The sequence below is a fragment of the Moschus berezovskii genome, chromosome 22 (assembly GCF_049115385.1).
Source record: "Moschus berezovskii isolate FMDL1 chromosome 22, NW_MosBer_1.0, whole genome shotgun sequence".
NCBI lineage: Eukaryota > Metazoa > Chordata > Mammalia > Artiodactyla > Moschidae > Moschus > Moschus berezovskii.
In genome coordinates this window covers 17,525,719-17,551,577 of record NC_142481.1, presented here as the reverse complement: position 1 = coordinate 17,551,577, position 25,859 = coordinate 17,525,719, and the positions used below count along the sequence as shown (strand labels likewise).

Genomic DNA, 25,859 nt, shown 5'->3' with positions numbered 1-25,859 from the left:
GCCGTGAACGAGGTAGAAGAGAGAAGAGTATTCTCATGGAGCTGACATCCTGGTCAGGGAATTAGTGAACTTAAAAACAAGGAAACACTTGTGTTCAGGAAATGCTGTTCATGAATAACATAAAAGATGGTGGGAGAGTGATGAGGGGCCCGGGAAGTGACAGCCATACTGCTTGTGAATGACGAGGTCAGGAAGGGTGCGGGTGGAAGAAACCTTACTCCTGCTCTTCAATCCGTTCTACCGCAGGGGCAAAAGAGGCAATTTTTTTCCTGAAATCAACAAGGTGATGTCATGTCAGGGAAGTGTCTCCCAGGTGGCTGACTAGAGGCGTGTGTCAGCGGTCGCGTCTGCTCCACCTCCTGGACACACCTCTGTCGGCTGAGGGTGACACAACCCTGTTCCCTGTCACCTCTGTTCCCGCTTATCTCTCCCGCCTTTTCGGCGCCACCACCTTCTTGGAAATGAGTCGGGCCAAAGGGGAGAGGGCTTCATATCCCCGCCTCCCCCAGGAGGACCCATAAAAGCAACTGTAACTGGGCTCCCAGACACCAGAGCAGGTCCGAGACCTACAGGCAGGACGGCCAGACAGACGACACAATGGCACTGAACACGCAGATCCGGGCCACCTGCCTTCTGCTCCTTGTCCTGCTCAGCCTGACCAGAGGCTCTGTTCTCCCTCCCCAGGTGAGAGCCCACAGGGCCTGGGGCCCCGGAGGGCAGCCGGAATTGCTATGGCCTTGGGAGACGACTGCAGAGACAGTGGGAGACCCCCAGCATGGGGGCAGAGCTCAGGGCAAGGAAAGGGGCAACAGGTAGCTGTTCAGAGCGCAGAGATGGGGTACCAAATGGCAGGGTCTGGGAGCCCTGATCTAATTCCACAGTGATTTACTGAGTGCCTGCTCGGCAGTAAGTCCTGTTCTGAACAGCGGTGACCAAGCTGTAATAGTCTCACGGAGCTTGAATATTCTCATGAATATTCTCATACACCCTGGGCAGGAAACCAGCCAATGAACTTAAAACAAGGAAATACTTGTGTTTAGGAAAGGCTATTCCATGAATAACGTAAAAGATGGTAGGAGAGTGATGGCGGGGGTTGGCTATTTTGTGAGAAAATGTTATTTGACCTATGTTTGGGAGGATGAGAGAAGGGGGCAGCCAGCAGAGACCGAGGTGGGGGCAGCACGGTGGACCCGAGGAGCAGAGGGCTGGGTGAGTGAAGGAGATGGTAACTGGGGACGAGACCAAGGGGTGGCCGTGCCAAGTCTCATAGGCAAGTGCAGAGGAAGCCCTGCAGGCTTGGGAAATGGGGAAAGCTGAGATCTGACTGATAACACGCGGGGATCGGGTTGTAAGGGGCAAGATACAGGATGGGGACTAGCCTCCCGGCCACGGAGGGTCCTATGGAAGAGTGAGCAGCTGTAGAGAGAGGAGGAGACAGATCTGGGATGTTTGCAGACAGGAGAACCGCCCATGGGAAGGTGAGGAAAGGTCCGAATGAGAGGTCACTCCTGGGACTCCAGCTGAGCCAGAAGATGCCAACCCCTGGGGAGGCACTGCTCTGGGGGAGCTAGACTGACAGCTCTGCTGGGTCCCTGCCGTCCTCAGTACCCTCTTTTGCTTTTCACAGGCACGACAGCTCACAGACCTCCAAACCCAGGACACAGCTGGAGCGGCAGCTGGCTTGACGGTGAGAGCCCTGGGACTCCCCTCTGAGCCTCGCCCGCCTTCCCGTGCCTGCGCCCCCTATGCCCGGCTCACTGCCCTTCCTTCCCACAGCCCGTGCTCCAGAGGCGGAGACGAGACACGCACTTTCCCATCTGCATCTTCTGCTGCGGCTGCTGTCGTAAAGGCACGTGTGGGATGTGCTGCAAGACGTAGACCACCCCCGCCGCCCCCACAAATCCCGCCGTGCCCTCCTCCCTTATTTATTCCTGCTGCCCTCCAACACTCGATGAATAGTCTTGAAATAAAGTGGCTGGTTCTAGCTCCTGTTTTCCAAACCAGAGTCTCTGTTGTCTTTGCTCCCTGCCCAGGTCTAGGCCAGAGGCTTGTCTTGGGCCCCGTCTCGGAGGGCCAGTTCTTCTCAGTAGGGTATGCAGGGTCTGTGTGTACTGGGAGGTCGCAAGGAAGCTTGGGGAAGGACATCTGCTTTCTCTTCTTCCCCCACTTCAAAAGACCTTGAATTTACTTTGCAACAGCAGGGAGTGAAAGTTCAAGTTTCCTCTTTGAAATCGTCTTCAAAACAGGGGTAAATTCAGATCCCCACCAAGGGGATCTGCTCTTGTTCTCAGAGCAAGGTCTGGGGACTCCTCCAGGGCCCCACAAAGTGGAGACAACCAAGATGCTACCTATCTTTCTCACACTCATTCTCTTGAGAACAGACTGTGAAGCTCTCCAGAGGCCCCACGACATGTGTTGATATTATCCTTCCGACAGCTAGCTGATGGTGTGCTTTGTGTCTTGTGCTTTAAAAATGTCCCAGTTTCGGGACTTCCTGGCGATGCAGTGGTTAAGAGTCTGCCTGACAATCTGGGTGTCTTGGGCTCGATCCCTGCTACAGGAATTGGGATCCCACATGCTGTGGGGCAACTCAGCCCAGGCTCCACAACAAGAGAAGCCACAGCAATGAGAAGCCTGCACATCACAACTAGAGAGTAGCCCCCACTGGCTGCAAGTAGAGAACGCTCACTCGTAGCAATGAAGAACCAGTGCAGCCAAAACAAATAATAAAAGATAAAAAACACCTAGTCTCAATTTCTAACAGATAAAGCAACTATAGAGATGACTCACTAGAACAAAAGGTTTTTGAAGTTCTCAACAAGTTTTCAGAGTGTAAAGGGGTCCTGAGACCAAAAAGTTTGAGAACCACTGGCCTTCAGGGAACGGACAGGCGCAGTACATGGGTGAGGCCTGATGGATTTGCTTCACAGGAGCGTCTTTAGTTGTATCCTCTCAGTGAGGACCCATAGGACAATACCATTCACCTCCACAGGGCTTGAATCCCCTCCCTTTCTTGTTGAAAGCTGCATTCCTCTCAATTTATCTGATTTGCCCACTTTTGCTAGAAGAGGAGATGCAAGATGCATTTCATTATCATCTTGGCCCGTGAGAGCTCATCAGCGCTAGCATGATGATAAGGGGCCTCAGCCACTTGATCTCAGTGTTGTGTAAAGATAGGGAGTGGGGAGGCCGGGGGCCGCCTTCAATGAGGGCTGCCAGGCAGGGCTGCCGCACCCACTGGCGGGCCAAACATCACGAGAGCTACTTTCCAAAAGAAGGTGGCGATCCTTATTTTTATGTGAAATTTCCCGATTCCTAAAATCTTGGCAACTGATGAAAGGAATCCGATTTTTAAAAAATCAACACTCTGGGAGCCAAACTAAACCCAGCTGGGAGCCAGATTGGTTCTGCACACCATCAGCTTCTGCCTCGGAAGCCACAAGAGGCTCGTCCTCTGCCAGAGGTTTTCTTAAACAGAGATGGAAGGACAGGGAGAGGAAAGGCTGTGTGGGGAGCTTGGCCGTGCCTCTCAGCTGTGGGATCTCTCAGGCGTCCTCGCCCCACTCGGAAACCCCACCTCCTCATCTGTAAAAGGAGAGAAGCTTCTAGGGTCCTCAATTCTTTGGACTGTCGTGATGCTCAGCAACAGAAGAGTGTGAAGCGGTTTTGGAAACCGTCCAATGCCTCATCAACAGGGAGGATTCATACTGACAGAGGAGGTGGAGGCCTCTCAGACCCTCCTCATTAATAAACGCGCCAGAGGTGGGAAACTCGAAATTGCTGATTGCGTTTGATGACACCAGGGCTTTTTGAAAAAAATATTTATTTTTATTTATTTATTTGGCTGCACCGGGTGTTCATTGCGACATGCGGAATCTTTGTTGTGGCATGTGGGATCTAGTTCCCTGACCAGGAAGTGAACCTGGGCCCCCTGTATCGGGAGTGAAGAGTCTTAGCCACTGGACCACCAGGGTCATCCCCACACCAGTGTTCTTCTCTCAGCTTAGCCAGTCCTCCAGTTCGTCCTAGTGATGGGAAGCAGAGGTACCCAAACATCAGTGTGCACCCAAATCTCCCAGAAGGCCTAGCAAAAGGCAGACTTTGCAGGTCCGGGGTGGGGCCCTGGAATGAGCATTTCTAACGAGCTCCCAGCTGATACTGCTGCTGCTGGCCTGGGGGCCACACTTCAAAGATTCCTGTTTTTGGCTGACACAGAGTGCCTCTGGGTTAGACCAAGCACCTGCTCCCAGGCAAGAGCATGTGGAGCAAGTGGGCACAAGGGCTTGATTTTGCCCTGAGACGAGTTTTGCTCAGTCTGTACAGTGTTTTAGGTAAAAATTGGGCAAATGCCTAAAGACTGAGATATTTCACATAAAAATCTGAAATCCTGCTGTTACAGACTGAACTAGGTCCCTCTGAAATTTACATGCTGGGGTTTCCCTGGCAGGGCTTTCCTGGTAGCTCAGATGATAAAGAATCTGCCTGCAATGCAGGAGACCTGGGTTCAGTCCCTGGGTTGGGAAGGTCCCCTGGAGAAGGGTATGGCTACCCACTCCAGGATTCTGGCCTGGAGAATTCCATGGGCTGTATAGTCCATGGGGTTGCAAAGAGTCGGACACGACTGAGCAACTTTCACTCTCTGGCAGTCTAGTAGTTAGAACTCAACTCAGTGCTTTCACTGCTGGGGCCTGGGTTCGACCCTTGGTTGGGGAACTAAAATCTTGCAAGCCACATGGCCAATACAATAATTAATTAAATGTAAATGTTGGAGTCTTAACCCCCAATGAAATTGTGTGACCTTATTTGGTGAAAAAGTTGTTTTTTTTTTTTTTTTTTTGATTGCTTGGCTCAATATGTGTGATCTTAGTTCCTGCACCAGGGATTAAAATCCCATCCCCTGTGTTGGAAGTGTGGAGTCTTAATCACTAGACCATCAGGGAAGTCCTTTGATAGAGTCTTTATAGGGATAATCACGTTAAAATGAGGTCATTAGGTGGGTCCTAATCCAGTAGGTTTGGTATGCTAATAAAAAGTGGAAATTTGGACACAGAGACTCACATTCAGGAGAACACCATGTGGATGTGGAGACCTCTAGTCTCCAGCACCACGAGAAAATTTGTTGCTGTTGTTCAGTGCTAAGTCGTGTCTGATTCTGGTTTCCCTCTCCTTCACTATTTTCTGGAGCTTGCTCAAACTCATGTCCACTGAGTTGGTTATGCCATCCAACCATCTCATCCTCTGTTGTCCCCTTCTCATCCTGCCCCAATCTTTCCCAGGATCGGGGTCTTTTCCAGTGAGTTGGCTCTTAGCATCAGTGGCCAAAGTATTGGAACTTCAGCATCAGTTCTTCCAATGAACACCCAGGACTGATCTTCTTTAGGATGGACTGGTTGGATCTCCTTCCAGTCCAAGGGACTCTCAAGAGTCTTCTCCAGCACCACAGTTCGAAAGCATCAGTCTTTTGGTGCTCAGCCTTCTTTATAGTCCAACTCTCACATCCATACCTGACTACTGGTAAAACCATAGCCTTGAGACAATAAACTTCATTTTTTAAGCTACCTGATTCATGAGGCTTTGTCACAGTCACCCTAGCAAACCTACCTTGCCTGGAAAGACCCAGTGATCGAGCAGCACTGGTAGCTGGATCTGAGTGGCACATCACCTTTCTGCGGGCACAGGCTCTCAGGTCCCTGAGTCCTCCAGGCTGGGGACCCGGGTGCAGATCTCAGCAATAGCACCCTCTGTGGGACACACTCACCTGTGCCGCCTGCCCCCAGGGACAGCCTTCGGTTCACACCCAGAGAGACGGTAGACCCCCCAAACTAGACACACAACTCCAATGCGGCTGGTGTTGATGTGGAAGGCTGTGACATATGAGTCCTCCAAGATCTCTGTGTCCTCCCCCATAGCCTGCGCACCAGGACCCTCTCTTCTCTGGGACCCAGGCGTTCAGGCCCCACCCCACTCTCAATGGGCCTTTGTCCCTGACTGGGAAAGGCACGGGCAGAGTCTGACATCATGAAGCCTGAGGTGGGGGTGGGACTCCCCATCCCCCCCATCCAGGCTTCTCTGACTCCTCACTCCCCAGTCTGAGGGATTTCCCTGCCTCGACCCATCCCTGTGCTTCGGTACTGGGTTCTCCCTTGGGAGAAAGGGCCCTCTCTCCCTCCGTTCCTCCCCACTGCTCTGGCCCGAAGGAGGACAGAAGATGCCCCAGTGTGGCTGAGCAGCTCATGATCAAGCCACTACTACACTTAGGGGACGACAGAGGATGAGATGGTTGGATGGCATCACCGAGTCACTGGACATGAGTTTGGGTAAACTCTGGGAGTTGATGATAGACAAGGAGTTCTGGCATGCTGCCATCCATGGGGTCTCAAAGAGTTGGACACGACTGAACAACTGAACTGAAGTGAGCTGAACTGAACACTTAGTCACACCACCACCATGCAAAGGTCATGAGCGAGCCTGGGGCGGCAGAGGATCCCCATGGAATCTGAACGCAGAGGGTCCCCATCCAGCTCAGAGAGTCAGCACAGCCCAGGTTGGGCACCCTCGTGCACCAGGCTCTGTGCAAGGGGGACACAAGGGTGAACAAGACAGACAGACAGGAGGAAACCTGAGCTCAGATGCCAGTGGGGAAGTAGCTCACTGAGGGAGCAGGTGGGCGACTGAAGTGCTGAGGGCCATGGAAGGTCCAGGCAGTATTGAAATATTTTATTCATGGTTGTGCTGGGTCTTCACTGCTGCTTGTGGGCTTTCTCTGCTTGAGGTGAGTGGTGGCTACTCTTCGTTGTGGAGTGAGGGCTTGCTTCTCTTTGCCGGTGGATTCTTTTGTTGCAGAGCATGGACTGTAGGACACAGGCTCAGTAGTTGTGGTGCAAGGAGGTGGGTGCTCCGTGACATGTGGGATCTTCCTGGACCAGAGATTGAGCCCATGTCTCCTGTACTGGCAAGCAGATTCTTTACCACTGAGTCACGAGGGAAGACCCCGGGGCAGCTTTTAAACAGGGGGGCTCAGCTTGGCGAGAGCGGCTTGTCAGCAGTGGATCAGGAAATGGAATAGGGCAGGGGTGTTTCCAGGAGGAAGGAACAGTGCCAAGGCTTCCAGTGAGGGTATTTGAGGAACATACTCATGCACCCACTGTGCGTTTAGGAAGTTTAACTCAGGAGTCCGCCTCCCCGCAGGACAGATTGGGAGGAAGCAAAGCCCTGTCCGCCTGAAGGTCGTGTTCTCACGGGAGGAGACAGTTAATACATAAAGTCATTTCCGATGGCAAGAAGAGCCTGGAAATGGACCAGGGTGTGGGCACCAAACACAACACCCCCTAGGGAGGATGGAGGGGACTAAAGCCGAGAGCAAGCTCTAGAGCCTGCCTCCTTCTGGTCACACTGGCCTCTGTGGCCTCCTGGGCCTAAGGTTATCACTAGCATCGCCACCAAGATCCCCTGGAAGCTGAGGACAACACGTTCTGCCTCTCAGCCTGAGACTTCCAGAGATGTTAGAGACGACTCCTCACCTCCTCCCAGGGACCCAGAACTAGGGTGAGCGGGGATGGAGCAGGGAATGAGTGAGGCAGCCACCCCCAGCCCCTCCAGGAAGGAGCTCGTGGAACCCAGGCGTCAGGCTGCCCAGTTCGAGCTGTGGTGACAAGGGCCCTTTGTGCCCCCCTCCCCCGGGGGCAGGGAGGAGCTGGGCCCTGGAGGCAGGCGGCCCCTGGCACCCGGGGGGAGGGGAGGGGCTGGCGAGTGGGGGCCTAGACCCTGGGAGGCCAGGGGACTGCGAGCAGGGCCGGCGGAGCAGAGGGTGCAGAAGCAAGAGCATCAAGTGAGTACTGCGGCTGAAAGGGCTGGGGATGGGGAGGAGAGCAGAGGACCGTGTGGAGAGCACGGGACAGGGTTGCCCAGGGCGCGTGCAACGCAGGGCATTCCGGGCGTGGATGGTGGCTGTGAGCTGCCACTAATTTAGGATGGGGGAGGGTGCTGCTCCGGACCGCGCTGGGCGTGGGCTGGGATCATGGCTCGGAGACTGACAGGGCTTTGGGAGGAAACCACAGAGAGACAGAATGAGACACCCTCGCCAGCACCCCTCGGGGGGAGACTCTGCCCTGGGGCGCCTAGGTTTGCGGCAGTCGGGGTGGAAGTGGTCCAGGGCCAGGAGGAGACCGAAAGGATGCCCAGGTGATCACAGGTCTGTATCCTGCCGTCCCGGAGGGGATGGGGGTGGGGGGCGTTGAGTGGGCAAGTTCCAGCATTGAGCACACGACCGCGGCGTGAGTGCCCAGGCACGTCCACCTCTCTGAGTGAGACTTAATCCACGTCAGTGTTTCTGTCTTTTTAATTAACATCTCACTAAGGAAACCTTTCAGACTTGCTTTTCCTAAACCCACTTCCCCCGTGAAATCTTAAGATAACGGATGGACTGTTTGTGTTTATGTGCCACAGCCCTTTAGAGAGCCACAAACCATCGTAATAACTCAGGCTTTTCTGGACCCCATCCCCAAGAACCATTTTTCACCCTTATCCAGAATGCATGGTCTACATGCTTGGTTCATAAGTCTGGGCCCGTGGCCCTCACCTGTGTCTACCCACCATGCCTCCCTGTGGCAGGAACAAAGATGGCATCTGCCGTGTGTTCTTCGGCGTGGGTCTGGGTGGGTCTGGCTCCTTTGGGAGCACGGCACACAGTGTGTGTGCCTGATGGCCATGCCTGTACCTGTCCAGGGATGTGGTGGGCAGGTGTGTGAGTATCTGCTGCACGTGGGTCCCGGTGCCTGTTGGTGTGTGCAGGGCCCTGAGCAGTGCTGTTGGGGTGAGCCGGCTCCTTCTGGTTTTGTCCAGATCTGTAACATTTCATACCAGCATTTGCATGTGTCTGACTGCGTGCGTCTGTCCGTGGGAAGACAGTGTCAGAGGCCAAAAAAGCAGCCACTTGGAAACCCTGGCTCCAACCCGAGGCGACCCACAGAGCAGCCGGGTGCCAGGGACTCATTAACCCCAGTCCCTGGTCCTTCCTGGCTCCACTCAGAGCCTGACCAGGCGTTCCCAGCTCTTCTCTCAACCCCACCTACCTCAGAAGCCCCCCAGGATGAGGTGCCCTCACCCTGAGGGAACAGGCCTCTTTTGTAACCGGGCTCTGGCCTCTGGAGGATGAGGACACCAGCGGCCGTCTGTGGGGCGGGAGAGGGCGGCAGGAATTCCCGCGGCATGTTGGGAATGCTGATGCTGTGAAACCCAGTCATTGATGGGGCTGGGTCCCTGCCTGCCACCCCCAGGCCTCAGCCATGGGACAAGTGCTCCCTTGCCCCATTCATACCCCTCACCTCCCCCCACCCCAAAGCTCTGCTGCTCCCCTTTGCTTCCCTGGAGTTCTCCATCATGGCTTGCCACGGGAGGTGACCACAGAGTAGCTTTGAGGCTGTGTGGGAGGGTCTCAAACATCGAGAGGCCATGGGCGACAGAGACTGTGTGGGCAGCCTGACAACGGCCACGACTCGTTGTGGATCCTGCGAGCGGGGGTGGGGGATGTTCGGGCCCCCTCTTCCTTGCACCTGTCTGGTTCTTGCTCCAGGTTGGCCGGCTGACAGCTCCAAGTGGGACCAGAAGGCATTCCCAACTCAGGGAGACGGAGGTGAGGGGGGAGGATTCCAACTTCCCTTCCTCCTGACTTTTCCTGCTTCCTCTTGCTCATCCAAACTTGGCTCTATCCTTACTTTCTGGAGATCCCCAAGGGCATGATGGTGATGAAGATAATTATTAGCACGTCACTAACCATATAGATACCTTCACCGGCTCAATGGACATGAATCTGAGCAAACTCTGGGAAACAGTGAAGGACAGGGAAGCCTAGCGTGCTGCAGTCCATGGGGTCGCAAAGAGTTGGACATGGCTGAGCAACTGAATAACAACAAACCCACGTAGAGTCAGGACAGTTTGGTGGTGAAGTCTGCAACCCTGGACAGGCAGACAGGGCTTGAATCCTAGCTCTGCTGCTTGCTGGCTGAGTGACCTTGGGCAAGTTACTCAATCTTGCTGGAGCTCAACTACAAAAACAGGATAATAATTGCACCTACCTCAAATGAATTTGTATAGTAGAGTACCACGGGTGGTACATGGTTGATGCCATAGATGTGTCTGTGATAATAAATACTAATAACAGCTGCAGCTAACATCTGAATGGGCTGCTTCCCAAAATCTTACCAGAAGTCTTACTTTTCACTTCCCTGGGCCTTGAACACGCTCCTCTCCCCTCTCCAGCTCTGCTCGCTGCACAAAATGATATTCCTCACGGCACTGTCTCTGTTTTGGATTATGATTTCAGGTAATAACGCTTGGGGGTCTGGGGGTCTGTGGGTCCTGGCCCCTGAGCAGGCTGGGGTCCCTGGACCCCTCAGGTGGTGGGAGGTGATGGGAGTAGGGGTTGGGGGCACCCGGGCAGGATGTGTCTCTCAGCCTCAGCGGTCCTGCTCACCTACAGCCTCTCGTGGGGGTCAGTGGGGCGCCTGGATGCCATCGTCCATCTCGGCCTTTGAGGGCACGTGCGTCTCCATCCCCTGCCGCTTCAGCTTTCCTGATGAGCTGCGGCCAGCTGTTGTGCATGGCGTCTGGTACTTCAATAGCCCCTATCCGAAAAACTACCCGCCGGTGGTCTTCAAGTCACGCACACAGGTGGTGCACGAGAGCTTCCAGGGACGCAGCCGCCTCCTGGGGGACCTGGGCCTGCGCAACTGCACCCTACTGCTCAGCAACCTAAGCCCCGAGCTGGGTGGCAAATACTACTTTCGAGGGGATCTGGGGGGCTACAACCAGTACACCTTCTCTGAGCACAGCGTCCTGGACATCATCAGTGAGTCTCGGGGGGCTGTGCTGGGGGCGGGGAGCATGGGAAACAGGAAGCCCTCCCAGTGCCCTTCTGGGGAGGTCTGGTCAGCAGAACCAAGGACTTGCAGGTTTGGCTGGAGGGAGGGGTGCTAAGCCTCTGGCCCACATGACCAGGCAGATGACAGAAAGGGGCAAAGCAGGGCCCTGAGTTGCGTTGTCCTTCCCAGAGGAAAGCAGTGCTCTTACTTTTCAGAGACACCCGGGAGAAAGGCAGTGGGGCTCGGGGGTTGGGGTAAGGCCTCCGCATCCCTGTATTAGCCGGGCTACTGTAGGCAGTTCGCTGAAATTCTCTGGGCCTTGTTATTCTCTTCTGTAAAATGGGGATAAGAACAGCACTTAAAGTTCAATAAGGGGATAGTTGTCGAGTGTGCAAAGTAGTGCCTGGCACATGGAGCCTGGCTCGAGCTAAATGGTGTAGCATGAGAATGCAGGGCCACAGATCTCAGGCAGTCTGAGTTTTTGTTGTTTTGTTTTGGGCCATGCCAAGTGGCATGGGGGATCCTAGTTCCCTGACCCGGGATCGAACCCGTATCCCCTGCAGTGGAAGCTTGGAGTCCTAACCACTGAATGGCCAGGAAATTCTCTGAATTTCCAAGGGGAACCAGAGCTGTGTATTTTCAGCATAGGCTGCTACTTCAGATATATATTTTTAAATGTCTTAAGTTTACGCCAAATAAAATGCAGCTCTGGGCCAGTTTGGGCAGAGTAGGGTCCACTGCCTCATTTCTGAGAGGCCCTGAGAGGCATGGAACCCTTAGATTCAAGTTCCCCATCAGCTCTGAGACCAAGTGAGGAGCCAGATTACAGCCCTGATGCAGAAAGAGACCCTGCCCCCAACTCCAAACCAGCACAGACAGACAGACAGAGCTCCAGGACACACCACACACACACACACACGGAAGGTAAAGCAAAGCAAACATGGGAAGGAGAAAAGTTTCGTGAGGAATATAATATATTGTCTGGGGCACAGAGCTTCCCAGGTGGCAAAGATGGTAAAGAATCTGCTTGTCAGTGAAGGAAGATGCAAGAGATTCAGGTTCCATCGCTGGGTTGGGACGATCTCTTGGGGGAGGAGACGGCAACCACTCCTGTATTGTTGCCTGGAAAATTCCATGGACAGAGGAGCCTAGTGGGCTACATAGTCCATGGACTTGCAAAGAGTTGGACATGACTGAGCACGCACACATCGGGCACAGACGGTGAAGCAAGAGCAGCAGGGTTTGAAGCTCAGTTTTATCTGGTTCTAGCTGTGGCCTCAGCTTCCTCATCCGTAAAATGAGCAAAATGTAACCCACCCTCTGGTGTCAGCACGGCTGGAAGGACTGGCAAGTCAAACACCAGTGAAGAGCTCAGAACACTATATTGTTATTTCCATTATTAATACATCCCTCGTAGGATCTGCGGAGGGCTTCTGGGTGAACAGTACCCAGGAGAAGAGCAGGTTGTGGGGAACTCTGCATGCAAGGGCGGGGAGGGAACCAGGCGCCAGGAATGGTGTCCGACAGCGGCCTGCGGGTGAGGGATGGCTGGTGGGCGATGCTGCTTCCTCACCCTCCGTCTCCCGGGCTCACGTAGACACCCCCAACATCGTGGTCCCCCCGGAAGTGATGGCTGGCACAGAAGTGGAGGTCAGCTGCATGGTGCCTGACAACTGCCCAGAGCTGCACCCAGAGCTGAGCTGGCTGGGCCACGAGGGGCTCGGGGAGCCGACGGTGCTGGGGCGGCTGCGCGAGGAGGAGGGTACCTGGGTGCAGGTGTCGCTGCTGCACTTTGTGCCCACCAGGGAGACCAATGGCCACCGGCTGGGCTGCCAGGCCTCGTTCCCCAACACCACCCTGCAGTTCGAGGGCTACGCCAGCCTGGACATCAAGTGTGAGCCTGGGTGCGGGCCGGGGGCGGACCGGGGGCGGGGCCGGGGCGGGGTCAGGGAGGGGCGGGGTCAGGGGCGGGGGCGGGGCCTGCGTGCGCGCCCCCTGAGGTCCTGTGTCCTGTGTCCGCCGCAGACCCCCCGGTGATCGTGGAGATAAACTCCACGGTCGAGGCCATCGAGGGCTCCCACGTCAGCCTGTTTTGCGGGGCCGACAGCAACCCGCCGCCGTTGCTGACCTGGATGCGGGATGGCACGGTGCTCCGGGAGGCCGTGGCCGAGAGCCTGTCCCTGGAGGTGGACGAAGTGACCCCCGCCGAAGACGGCGTCTACCTCTGCCTGGCTGAGAACACCTACGGCCAGGACAACCGCACCGTCGAGCTCAGCGTCATGTGTGAGTCGCCGCCCTGGGCGCCCCACACACCGGGCACTGGGGAACCAACCTTGCCCAGGGCAGAGCTGGGGGGCCAGGGTTGGGGGTAGCGGTGGCGGCCAGTTCCATGCCTGCAGTTGAGATGAAGATGGAGAGAAAGTTTCAGGTTAAGGAGTTCTTTCATTCTTGAACACCTACTGGGCACCAATCTCCTGGCTAGGAGGAGATGGAGATAGGAAGAGAGAATCAGAGGTGGTCCCTGCCCACCCAGGAAAGCCTGTTAAATTCTGTTTCCTGGATGGTAGAGCTGGGCTTGGCCCCAGGAATGTGCATTTTATTATTATTATTATTATTTTTAATATCTGTTTATTTGGCTGCATCATGTGGGCCTAAAATCTTAGGGGCTTCCCAGACGGCTCAATCATAAGAAATCTGCCTGCCAATGCAGCAGACGTAGGTTTGGTACCTAAGTTGGGAAGATTCCCTGGAGAAGGAAATGGCAACCCATTCCAGTTCCTTCTGGGAGAATCCCACAGACAGAGGAGCCTGGTAGGCTACAGTCCATGGGGTTACAAAGAATTGGACACGACTGAACACACACAGGTGGGATCTTAGTTCCACAACCAGGGATCAAACCCATGTCCTTTGCATTGCAAGGTGGCTTCTTAACCAGCAGCGAAGCCCTGAAATCTGGATTTTTAAATGAGCCCTATGACAGTTCCAATGGGAGGGCTGAGGGGAACCCAAGCCGGATCCAGCCCCTGTGGGCACCCTGGAACATTATGGGGCTTCAGGGGGGAGGGGCGGGTCAAGCAGGATTCTTGGCTAGGAGCCAAGGAGAGGCCATCCATTCATTCATTCACTCACAAGTATTTATTGAGGCAAAGTGCCCAGGCCTGGGGTAATGAAGATGACAGCGCCAGGCAGCATTTGATTTACTCAGCAGTTTCCCCCTACGCAAATGGTCTTTCCCTAGACATCCCCATGGCTGACTGCCTCCTCCCGGCCCACTTCTAGTCTCACGGGAGCCTTCCCTCAGCATCCTAGTTAAAGCCATAACTACCCTGACTTCCCATCCCACCTTTATTTTTCTCCAAAATGCTCCTCCCCATCTTGCCAACTATTATACTTGATTTCCTTATACAGCATCTGTCCGCATGGACAGAGATCTTCATCTGCCTTGTTCAGGCTAAAGCAGTGCGTGTCATAGTCTGTTCTCAGGGACCCTTATGAAGTTGGGAATGTTTTTAAGCCTAGTTTCCAGATTTAAAAAACAGAGCCCTGAAGGGTTAAGATACGGGTCCACACATAGCTGGGAAGGGGTACAGCCGGGACTCAGACACAAGCACTGTGTTTGCAGAATCTCTGTAAACGAGACAGCCAGGCCTGGGGTTCCCCGGGCTGTCCTGAGGTGGTGTGTTCCAATCGGGGTGTTGGGGGTCACATTTAGAGGTGAGAGTTGGCTGGCAGAAGAGGTCCCCCTGGCTTCTGACCACTGGCCCCCCTGTCCTGCCCCCTAGATGCACCCTGGAAGCCGACAGTGAACGGGACAGTGGTGGCCGTGGAGGGCGAGACAGTCTCCATCTTGTGCTCCACACAGAGCAACCCGGATCCTATTCTCACTATCTTCAAGGAGAAGCAGATTCTGGCCACGGTCATCTATGAGAGTGAGCTGCAGCTGGAGCTGCCGGCCGTCACACCCGAGGACGACGGAGAGTACTGGTGCGTGGCCGAGAACCAGTACGGCCAGAGGGCCACCGCCTTCAACCTATCTGTGGAGTGTGAGTACCCCACTTCGACCCTCTGCCCCCGATGAGAGCACGTGGGCTTGATTCCTGCCCACCCACCCCTGTGGTGGAGCTCAATGGGGGACACTCAGCATCCCAACCAAGCTTTGCTCCAGCAGATGGGGGTGGAGAAGCTAAATCCACAGCAAGAAAAGGCCCACCTAAGGGACTTCCCTGGCAATCCAGTAGTTAAGACTCCACACTTCCAGTGCAGGGGCGTAGGTTCGATCCCTGGTTGGGGAACTAAGATCTCACATGCTGTGCGCATTGGCCAAAAAAAAAAAGTCCCACCTGAGAATATAATAGTCCAACACCCTGGGATGGGCTTTTGACCAAGGATATTTCTGAATCCTGTGGCCACTGCTTCTCTGAAGTGTAGAAGTGTTAGTCCCTCAGTTGTGTCCAGCTCTTTGTGACCCCATGGTCTGTAGCCCTCCAGGCTCCTCTGTTGGTGGGATTTCCCAGGCAAGAATACCAGAGTGGGTTTCCATTCCCTTCTCCAGGGGATTTTCCTGACCCAGTGATCGAACTCAGGTCTCCCACACCGCAGGCAGATTCTTTACTGTCTGAGCCACCAGGGAAGCACACATGCATTAACTAAAACAAAAAAAACGCAACCTCTAATCCTGTGGAGCATCACTAGGGATCAGGCACTGCTGGAAGCTCTTGACAGGAGCCTACTCTTTCACCTCTTTGACATCCCAGTGAGGGAGATTCTCTTACTGTCCCCAGCTTCCAGAGAAGGAAACTGAGGCCCTTAGGGGTTATGTCACTCACAACAGGTCACCCAGGCAGAACTGAGAGTCAGATGCAGGAGTCTGGTTCCACTCTTCTGTAATGCCCAAAGCTGACCTCATCCTGTGTTATGACATCAGAATACATTGATGAAGCTATTGTTATGTGCACGAGCTGTGTGGCTCAGTGGGAGGTGGGGAATAGGACATCAAGCATGTTAACAGAAATAGCACAGGCAGAGAGATGAGACGGATGCAGATAAAAAGCTGACTGTCTTGGGAATGGAGCTCATTGTTCCACTGCCAACCAGTCCCCTTCCTGACCTCCCTTCTCTGACAGCACTGCCAACACCCCGCTCCCACCCCAGCCATCATTCAGGTCATAGCTCCCAAGTCATGGTTTCCACTTCCCCTCCTCCAGCACCTCCTTCTGGAATGTCATCTCCATATTTCCATTCTCTCTGCTTCCTCCCCAACCCCAGCCTGGCCTCTGGCACTTGTCTCCGAAGTCACCACTTCCAGACTTACTTATTCCACCTACTGTGGTCGCCACCACACAAGTTTGTCAGAAGGTATTGAGCACAGTCCATACTCAATAGTCTGCAAGTGGCCACAGTCAGTTGTACAGTTGCTAAGTCGAGTCTGACTCTGCAACCCCATGGACTGCAGCACTTCAGGCTTCCCTGTCCTTCACTAACCCCTGGAGTTTGCTCAAGCTCAAGTCCATTGAGCCAGTGATGCCATCCAACCGTCTCATCCTCTGTTGCCCCCTTCTCCTCCTGCCTTCCATCTTTCCCAGCATCAGGGTCTTTTCCAATGAGTCCGCTCTTCACATCAGGTGGCCACCGTATTGGAGCTTCAGCTTCAGCATCAGTCCTTCCAGTGAATATTCAGGATTGATTTCCTTTAGGATTGACTGATTTGATCTCCTTGCAGTCCAAGGGACTCTCAAGAGTCTTCTCCGGCACCACATTTTCAAAGCATCAGTTCTTTGGTGCTCAGCCTTCTTTATGGTCCAACTCTCACATCCATACATGACTACTGGATAAACCATAGCTTTGACTATGGCTTTGTCAGCAAAGTGGAGACAGATTATTCCAGGGAAGGTGATGGCTGTCACCACTCTGCTGACTTTTCATCTTGGTGCCATCTTTCCTCCCAGTCTGCTCCCTCCCAGCATCATCGTGATCGTGTGTATGGGTTGTGTGCACTCTGCCTTTTTCATACATGCCCCTCCTTTTTCCTCTTGGTTTTCCCCATTCTATCTACTTCCCTAATCAGAGCTTCTTAGGTGTAAGAGTCAGAGAACGAAAGTACACACAACTCCACCTCATGTACATTGTCAGTCACAGATCATCCTGTCCCAAGCCCATCAGGCTCCTCTGTCCATGGAATTCTCCATTCAAGAATACTGGAGTGGGCTGCCATTTCCTTCTCCAGGGGATCTTCCCAACAGGGTTTGAACCCTGGTCTCCTGCATTGCAGGCAGATTCTCTACCACCTAAACCACCAGGGAAGCCCAGTAAGAGTGGCCGCAGCAAACAACGCTGAAGGGCCTACCCTGAACCAGGACTGCATCCCCAGCACGTGTTATTGTGGTGGCCTCTTTCTTTTATTTTTAATGTGTTTTTTTTAATTGTTGTAAAAGTCACATAATATAAAACACACTATCTTAACCATATTTAACGGTACAGCTCAGTGGCTCTAAGTACTCCATACTGTTGTGCAACTCTCACCATCACCCATCTCCCCAGTTTTTCACCTTCCTAAACTGAAGCTCTGTCCCCATTAAACACTAAGTCCCCATCCCCCTCCCTGGTCACCTCTTGAAGCAGCTGCATATTGTCATCATCTCCCTTCACTGAGGAGAAACTGAAGGACAGAATTCCCCAAGGCCACGCAGCTGGGAGGCTGGCCAGTGTCAAGATTCCTCTGGACCCTGTCTGTCCACTTCATAAACCTCTGGCTGCTTCAGTTCCCTGAAGGCCCTGGTACCCAAGGACTCAAGGCCTTCAGTGTGCCAAAGGGGATAAGCAGCCATGCCCTGACCCCCACCCCTGCTAAGCCCATTGCTGGGCTCCGAGGCTCATAGTGCTTGTGCTCTGGGAGTCCAGTCTCAGGTTGCTGGGCAGAACCATCCCTCAGTCCCCTCTCTGTCTCCGAAGTCTGTGTACCCTAGTACTGGGGCTTCCATGCTCGCTGACAATGGTGGGTGCTCCTGAGGAGGGGGTCTCGCAGGGGACCTGCAGGGCGTTCACCCTCACTATGATATTGTGACAAGCAGTCCGAGCCCTTTGCACATATTGACCTGTTTCGTTCTCACAACAATGTGACTGGGGATAGGGACCGCTCGTCACCCCGGTTTGATATGAAGAAGTAGAAGTGTTACTGCCATCCAGCACCCAACAGAGCTGAATGGACTTGGGTCTGAATCCAAGCTCCGTTTCTGTCTTGCTTTGTGATCCCAGACGAGTGATTTCACCTTTACTGAGCTCTGATTCTCTTCTTTGGAAAATGGGTGTGACAGTGTCTTACACTAAGGAGCCCAGGTGCCCTGTAAGTCTTAGACACCCTCTCAATTTCCCACTCATCTCCCTGAACGCCTGGCTGGGTTTCCGCGGCCTTCCTGCTGCCAAAGCGTTGCTCACGTGCGCCCTCTGCTGGAATTGTTCGGTGTACACGAGAGCGTGCTCAGTCGCTTTCTCTAATCCTAAATCCCTAGGTGGGATGATAAACTTTCTTTTCAACACACTCATGCTCCCACTTCAGAGTGTATTCTCCATAGCCTCTGGTGAGTCAAGCACCCATTACCCCTGTTTGCACAGATGAGAAGCCCATCTTGCAGGTCCAGGAAGCTGAGTGGCCTGGCTTGGGCTACCAGCCAGTAGATGGCAGAGCTGGAATTCAAGCCAAAGCTGTCCCACCCCCCAAACCTCCCATCTTTTGTGGGACCTGGGGTTTGTCTAGTGTCAGTCAGGGTTTCACAGGTCTCGGGGCTTCCGGCAACTCTGCAAAGATGCTGAGCACACAGCAGGGTGTCAGCATTCCCGCAGCCTTGTCACAGCTGTACTAGCGATACAGTCTAGAATGAAAAGGTTTTTACTTTTTAAAATAATCACTATCAGTTCAGGTTGGTCATTACTAATTTACTCTGTGGTGTGTTAATTCGTTTATACTATAGTAAGCATCGGGCTTCCCTGGTGGCTAAATGGTAAAGAATCCACCTGCTAATGCAGGAGACATGGGTTCAATCCCTGGGTTGGACAGATCCCCTGGAGAAGGAAGTGGCAACCCACTACAATATTCTTGCCTGGGAAATTCCATGGAGGGAGGAGACAGGCAGGCAGGCTATAGTCCATGGGGTCCCAAAAGATTTGGACACAACTTAATAACTAAACAACAACATAGCAAGCATATACATGTCTACCTAAACAGAATGTGGACTATTTAACTTTTAATTTACTAGACTTAGAGATATGTACCCATTCCAAATGGATTGATCCCTATTGCAAATACCCAAGTCTCATTGCTCTCTGCCCCATCACTGTTACCTGCATATTCCTTTTGGATGGAAATAGAAAATAAGCAAAGTAGGTAGGGTACAGTCCATGGGGTCGCAAAGAATCAGACACGACTGGGCCACAACAAGGGTGGGCCACGTGAGCTTTACTCAGGACTGAGAACCAAAGGTCAGTCTAGAGTGAGCAGAGGCGAGTGCCAAACTCTCAGAAGGAAAGAGAACATAGATTAAAAAGCAACATTCAATATTCTATTATAATTTCATATTGGAAAATGAAAGGGAGAAAACCACCCCAGTATCATTTTTGTAATTCAAATGGCAGCAAAGCTCAACAAAATTATCTTGGGTGAAGGCTGGTGTCTGGTGTGTCCTATGAGGGAGGGAGGGTCAGGACACAGGGTCCCTGGGGAGTGAGTGGGGGGCATCTGTAAGGTGGCCTGGAGGCAGAGCTGGCTGAACTCAGTCGCTCATCCCATGAGTCTTCCCAGAGCTCCTGCCAGGTGAAAGGGATGTTCTGGAAACCTTCCAGTGGTTAAGACTCTGAGCTTCCACTGCAAGGGGCATGGGTTTGATACCTGGTCAGGGGATTAAGATCCCGCATGCTTTTCAGTGTGGCAAAAAGAAAAAAGAGAAAAGGATATTCTAACAGTGGGGACAGAGTGGAGACGGAGCAAGCACTTGTCTGGATGGAAATAAGAGAGCAGCCACATCAGTATGTAACGTGGGTAGACGTAAGTGCGGAGGAGCAAACCTGAGTGAATGCTTAGTGCAGCGAGGTGCCGCTTACATGGTGTGGTCAAGAGAAAGAGCGTGGCCTGCACAGAAACTTCCTGGAGTGAGGGTGTGAGACCGGCATGTGTCAGGGAAGTGCTCCAGGCTGGGGGAGAAACGAAAGACCTCCGGGTGTAGGAACAAGTTCCACGAGAATGAGAAACAGCAAGGAGGCCAGTGTGGCTGGAATAGAGTGAGCCAGAGTGAAAGCAGGAGATTTGAGTGTGGCCAGGTCCTGCAGGGCCTTGCAGACCAGGGCAAAGTATTGGGGTTTTATTCTAAGTGACGCGGTGAGCAGTTGGAGGGGGTGAGTTTAAGCAGGGAGTGCCGTGATCTGATTAATTTATTTGTATTATAATGATCACTTTTAAAGATTTTATTTCAGGGTTTTTTTTTTTTTATTGTATTTATTTTTGGTTGTGCTGGGCTTTAGTTGCTGCACGGGCTTTTGCCTGGTTGCGGTGCCTGGGCTTCTCATGGTGGTGGCTTCTCCTGTTGCAGGAGCACAGGCTCTAGGGCGCACAGGCTTCAGTAGTTGCAAGTCCCGGGCTCTGGAGCACACAGTAGTTGTGGCACACAGGCTTAGTTGCTCCGTGGCATGTGGGATCTTCCCAGGTGAGGGATCGCACCCGTGTTTCCTGTGTTGGCAGATGGATTCTTTACCACTGAGCCCCCAGGGAAGCCCCTCGTGTTTTTCAAATATATATTTATTTATTTGGCTGCGGCAGGTCTTAGTTGCAGCACTCGAGATCTTCACCGCGGCATGTGAGATGTTTTTGTTGCAGCACGCGGGATCTAGCTCCCTGACCAGGGATTGAACCTGGCCCCCTGCATTGCGAGTGCAGAGTCTTAGTCACTCGAGCACCAGGGAAGTCTCTATGATCTGATTTATATTTTACAAGGTGAGCAGCGTTAGAGAGGGTGTTAGAGAGAGTGTGGGGCGTCCCTGGTGGCTCAGTGGTAAAGAATCTGCTGGCAATGCAGAAAATGCAGAAGACATAGGTTCAGTCCCTGGGTCAGGAAGATCCCCTGGAGGAGGGCATGGCTACCCACTCCAGGATTCTTGCCTGGAGAATCCCATGGACAGAGGAGCCTGACGGGCTTCAGTCCACGGGGTCGCAACGAGTCGGACACGGCTGAAAGGTCTGAGCAACCACACACAAGAGACAGTGCAGGGGGCACAGACAGCCCATCTCAGCCCAGGAGCCCCCCAGGTCCCATCTCCAGCCCACCGGGTCTTGATCTCACTCCTGCAGTCGCCCCTGTGATCCTGCTGGAGTCCCACTGCGCGGCAGCCCGCGACACAGTGCAGTGCCTGTGCGTGGTGAAAGCCAACCCAGAGCCGTCCGTGGCCTTCGAGCTGCCCTTGCGCAACGTGACGGTGAACGAGACGGAGCGCGAGTTCGTGTACTCAGAGCGCAGCGGCCTCCTGCTCACCAGCATCCTGACGCTCCGGGGGCAGGCCCAGGCCCCACCCCGGGTCATCTGCACCTCCCACAACCTCTACGGCACCAAGAGCCTGGAGCTGCCCTTCCAGGGAGCCCGTGAGTGATGTGGCATGGCGCTGGGAGTCAGGGGACAGATGGGACCCCCGTTGGATCTAAACTCCCCTCGCCGAGTCTGATTATCGGCTGCTGAGCGATGGTCCGGCTATGCTGTTGATTGAATGGTCAAGATGCGCTTTCCAGCCAGTTAGGAGAGGCTGCCCCAAGCTTGCTGACACTTTGCGGGCCCCTCCAACAGCTCAATTAGCCAATCAGTGCAAGGGTGTGCCTGCTGTGTAAATACATTTACTCCCGCCCCTGCCCCAGCCCGTCTCCTAAGAACCCTAATGTCCTCCTCCCACCAGCAGCCCTGAGGGCACCTAGGTCTTCTCTTTCCTCAGACCGCCTCATGTGGGCCAAGATCGGGCCTGTGGGAGCCGTGGTGGCCTTTGCCATCCTAATCGCCATCGTCTGCTACATCACCCAGACGCGCAGAAAGTGAGTGGCCTACGGGGAGTGTGAGCTGGAGTGTGGTGGGGTGGGAGGGCGGGGAGTGGGTGCAGAAGCCTCCAAGGGCAGGGCAGGGGCAGACCAGTTGGAAGCTGGGCGTGGGTAAGAGAGGGCAGATTCCGCTGTGAGAATTCAGCTGGGTGGAGGACAGTGGACTCCAGCTAACAGGAGCTGCCGGTGTCCGCCGCCAAGGTGTTAGACTCAGCTAACACTGAGTCCTGTCGGTGCCTGGACGGGACCCTTCCCACCAGTCATTGCGGGTGCCCCACATTCTCTGCTGTCTCCTCCTGCCCCTCCCTTGTGATGCAGAGAGCCAGTTCCATAGCATCGGTCACAGTGGGTTGCAGAAACTCCAACAACTACACATAATCTGTCGTATCTATAAACGCTCCCCAGCCCCAAGTCATACCCGCCTGCTGCTATTTCTCTTCCTTGTGTCACACACACATCAGCACTCCTGACAAGGAATTGACCTCCCCATCCTGCATCCTGGCAGCCAGTGGGTACAGATGGCCCCAGAGAACCCAGAGGAGCCAGGCAGGGGCCCTGAAGGTGGCAGAGACTGGGGCCCAGGTGTGGCTCGTCTTCAGCCATGAAGCAGGAGAGGGATGGGCTAGGATGGACGGGAAGAGGCTGCTCACCAAAGCAGCTGCCCACCCCGTCTTAGAGATCGGTGGGAGCAGCTCCGGAGGCCCTTGGGTCAAACTCCTAAGGTAGAGGGGATTGCAGATAGAGAGAGGAGTAGGGAACCCAAAAATCGCACTGGAGCTGACATGTCCTGCCCTGCAGAAAGAACGTGACGGAAAGCCCCAGCTTCTCGGGGGGGGACAATCCCCCTGTCGTGTTCAGCAGCGACTTCCGCATCTCCGGGGCGCCGGAGAAATATGAGGTGAGGCCAGAGCCCCATGGCGCCAAGCTGGCTGGAGATCCTGGGTGCCAGGGACACTGAGGGCCTGGGAGGGGCCTGGGAGGCCCTGGGTGGAGGAGGAGCTGGCTCCAAAGAAAGGGAGGAAAGGATCTGCTGAGACTGGCTCGGCCCTGGGCTGGGACAGGGCGCTCAGGCTGAGGCTGTGAGTGGGGCTGTAGAGTTCGGGACCACGAGAAGCCCTGACCCTCCCCGCCTGTGTCTATGACTGCATTTCCTTCTCCAATAGTCCAGAGAGGTCTCTACCCTGGAGTGAGCACCCCAGGAGGTAGGTTCCGGGGGCCTCAGTGTGCCCACCTCTGGGCCTGTGTTGGGCCTTGGGGTTGGCTTGCATGTGTGTGCGTCCCCGTCAGGCGTCCAGGTTGGTCCCCAGTTCAGTGTGGCCTTGCCCAGCACCCCCTGGCCTTGTCTGTCCTGTCCCACTACTGCTCCCGTCCATCTGTCTGTGGCCACTGTCGTGTGTGTGTGTGTGTGTGTGTGTGTGTGTGTGTGTCTGAAGGAGGGAGGTCAAGGACGGCAGGCGTGATGGGGAAGCAGAAGTTGCACCTGGAGGATGTCCCAGATTGAGGAGGGACCACACCAGACCCGAACCTGCTGAGCCAGGCACTTACAACAACTGGGAAAAGTGGGTTCCCAACCAGGTGGCTTCCATTTAGAAAGGCGTTATGGGTTGACTTGGGTGCCCCTCAAATTCTCAGGTTGAGGAAGGTTTCTTGGAGACAATGAATTTGTGGGCAGCTTTCAGCCTTAGCAGTGAGGAGGTTTTTTTGTGTAGGGGGCACTGGTGCGGGCAGGGCTCCCAAGGGTGACCCAGGACCATGGGGTCGGCTGGGTGGGTGGTCCTTGAGGAAGGAGGCTCATATGGGACTCTGCTTTAGAGCCATGGGTGTGCCAGCAACCCCAGCAACTGCAGCTGGGAAAGGTGGGACAAGACTGCCTAATGGGTTGGCTCCCTTCGTAGAGTGAGAGGCGCCTGGGATCAGAGAGGAGGCTGCTGGGTCTTCGGGGAGAACCCCCGGAGCTGGACCTGAGCTATTCTCACTCGGACCTGGGAAAAAGACCCACCAAGGACAGCTATACCCTGACGGAGGAGCTAGCTGAGTATGCTGAAATCCGCGTCAAGTGAGGGAGCCGGAGGCACCCTGTGCAGTCACCCAGCCTCTCCAAGACCCTCGCTGGCCCCCACCGGCTGCGGGCTCCCTTCCTCCCCAAAGTTGTGGGGGCTGGGGCAGGGAAGGGCCAGGGCAGGTGACGGAGAGCTCTGGGGGCCTGGCCTCCCTCTCCTTCCCAGCTGCCCCTGCCCCGCCAGCACCCCACCTCCACCCTGTGGCTTCCCTCTAACCTCCTTTAACCTCATCTGTCTGGAGGGGAGCTCCGTCTGTCCATGTTATTTATTGCTACCCCCTGCCTGGTCTCCTGCCCCCACACCTGGCCCCAGGACCTGTACGGAAGGATGTGAAATAAATGCCCTGAAGCCAAATACCCACCTAGTTCCTAATGATTTCTGACCCATCCTTGGGAAGCCTGCCACTCACCTCCTTGCCCTCCCCTGCTTCCTCAGGGATTCTAGCCCGGCATCCAGGCCAGCCATTCTTAAGTTGTTCCTGCTCTGATCTGGCCGCTGTGGGCTGGGTTTGGTCCATGGGAGGTCATGTTTGACTGCGGGGTGATTTCACCTAACAACCCTCATTCCTGCTCGTGCCACAGTCAGAGTGACCAATAGCCCTAGGTTCCCACTTCCAAACCGCCAGGTCTCACTGACAGAGATGGCGGCAGCTTCTTCGGAAGGAGCCTGGCTCCCGATTTGCCACAGTGCCCACCATTCCCTGTTGCCCCCCACCCGGTTGGCTTCACTCACTGACTTTGCCCCCTGCCCTCTGTGGGTCCCAGGGGGACCCTGGGTCTCAGTGTTTCCTGAGCCTGTGTAAGCTTGACGGCCATGCCTCACATTTATGCTGCATTCTGCAGCTTCAGTCTTTCTTTTTTCTTTTTATTTTTTTTTTTTCAATATTTCTGCAGGTTTAGTAACATCGTAAAATACATTTCAACTAAAATTCACAAATCTAAAAACCTGTTAGGCATTTTTAGGCGTTTTAAGTTGGAAATGAAGACCAATGTTACATCGTAATATGCCAATTACAAATAGTACTTCAAATAGCAAATACTACAGTTTGTCCCAAACTTTAAAAACTATTCATGAACTCAACACTGAACTATTGATGGCTATGAGAATTGTTTCCTAGCCTTTTTGAAAATTTCAACCCATTTACGTTTAAGGTAATTATTGATAACTACGATCCCGTAGCCATTTTCTTTATTACTTTGGGTTCAAGTTTATACACTCTTTCTGTGTTTCCTGTCTAGAGAAGATCCTTTAGCATTTGTTGGAGAGCTGGTTTGGTGATGCTGAATTCCCTCAGCTTTTGCTTGTCTGTAAAGCTTTTGATTTCTCCTTCATATTTGAATGAGATCCTTGCTGGGTATAATAATCTGGGCTGTAGGGTATTTTCTTTCATCACTTTAAGTATGTCTTGCCACTCCCTTCTGGCCTGAAGAGTTTCTGTTGAAAGATCAGCTGTTATCCTTATGGGAATCCCCTTATGTGTTATTTGCTGCTTTTCCCTTGCTGCTTTTAAGATTTGTTCTTTGTGTTTGATCTTTGTTAATTTGATTAATATGTGTCTTGGAGTATTTCGCCTTGGGTTTATCCTGTTGGGGACTCTCTGGGTTTCTTGGACTTGGGTGATTATTTCTTTCCCTATTTTAGGGAAGTTTTCAACTATTATCTCCTCAAGTATTCTCTCATGGTCTTTCTTTTTGTCTTCTTCTTCTGGGACTCCTATGATTCGAATGTTGGAGCGTTTAACATTGTCCCAGAGGTCTCTAATATTGTCCTCATTTCTTTTAATTCGTTTTTCTTTTTTCCTCTCTGTTTCATTTATTTCTACAATTTTATCTTCTAGTTCGCTAATCCTGTCTTCTGCCTCTGTTATTCTATTGTTTGTTC

At 53.7% G+C, this 25,859-nt stretch overlaps 2 protein-coding genes across 2 annotated transcripts; both read left to right on the top strand.

Moving 5' to 3' along the window:
* Positions 1 to 476: 476 nt before the first annotated feature.
* On the top strand, positions 477 to 1,999 carry HAMP (hepcidin antimicrobial peptide). Its single transcript, XM_055411000.2, has 3 exons — positions 477 to 684; positions 1,628 to 1,687; positions 1,777 to 1,999. Exons 1-3 carry the CDS (start codon positions 598 to 600, stop codon positions 1,876 to 1,878), a joined length of 249 nt encoding a protein of 82 aa, XP_055266975.2. The 5' UTR covers positions 477 to 597; the 3' UTR covers positions 1,879 to 1,999.
* Positions 2,000 to 10,269: 8,270 nt separating this feature from the next.
* Positions 10,270 to 24,353, top strand: MAG (myelin associated glycoprotein). Its single transcript, XM_055410816.2, has 9 exons — positions 10,270 to 10,321; positions 10,478 to 10,846; positions 12,457 to 12,753; positions 12,885 to 13,142; positions 14,642 to 14,902; positions 21,190 to 21,477; positions 21,819 to 21,915; positions 22,717 to 22,816; positions 23,814 to 24,353. The coding sequence occupies exons 1-9, from the start codon at positions 10,276 to 10,278 to the stop codon at positions 23,976 to 23,978; spliced, it is 1,881 nt and encodes a 626-aa protein (XP_055266791.1). The 5' UTR covers positions 10,270 to 10,275; the 3' UTR covers positions 23,979 to 24,353.
* Positions 24,354 to 25,859: the final 1,506 nt, after the last annotated feature.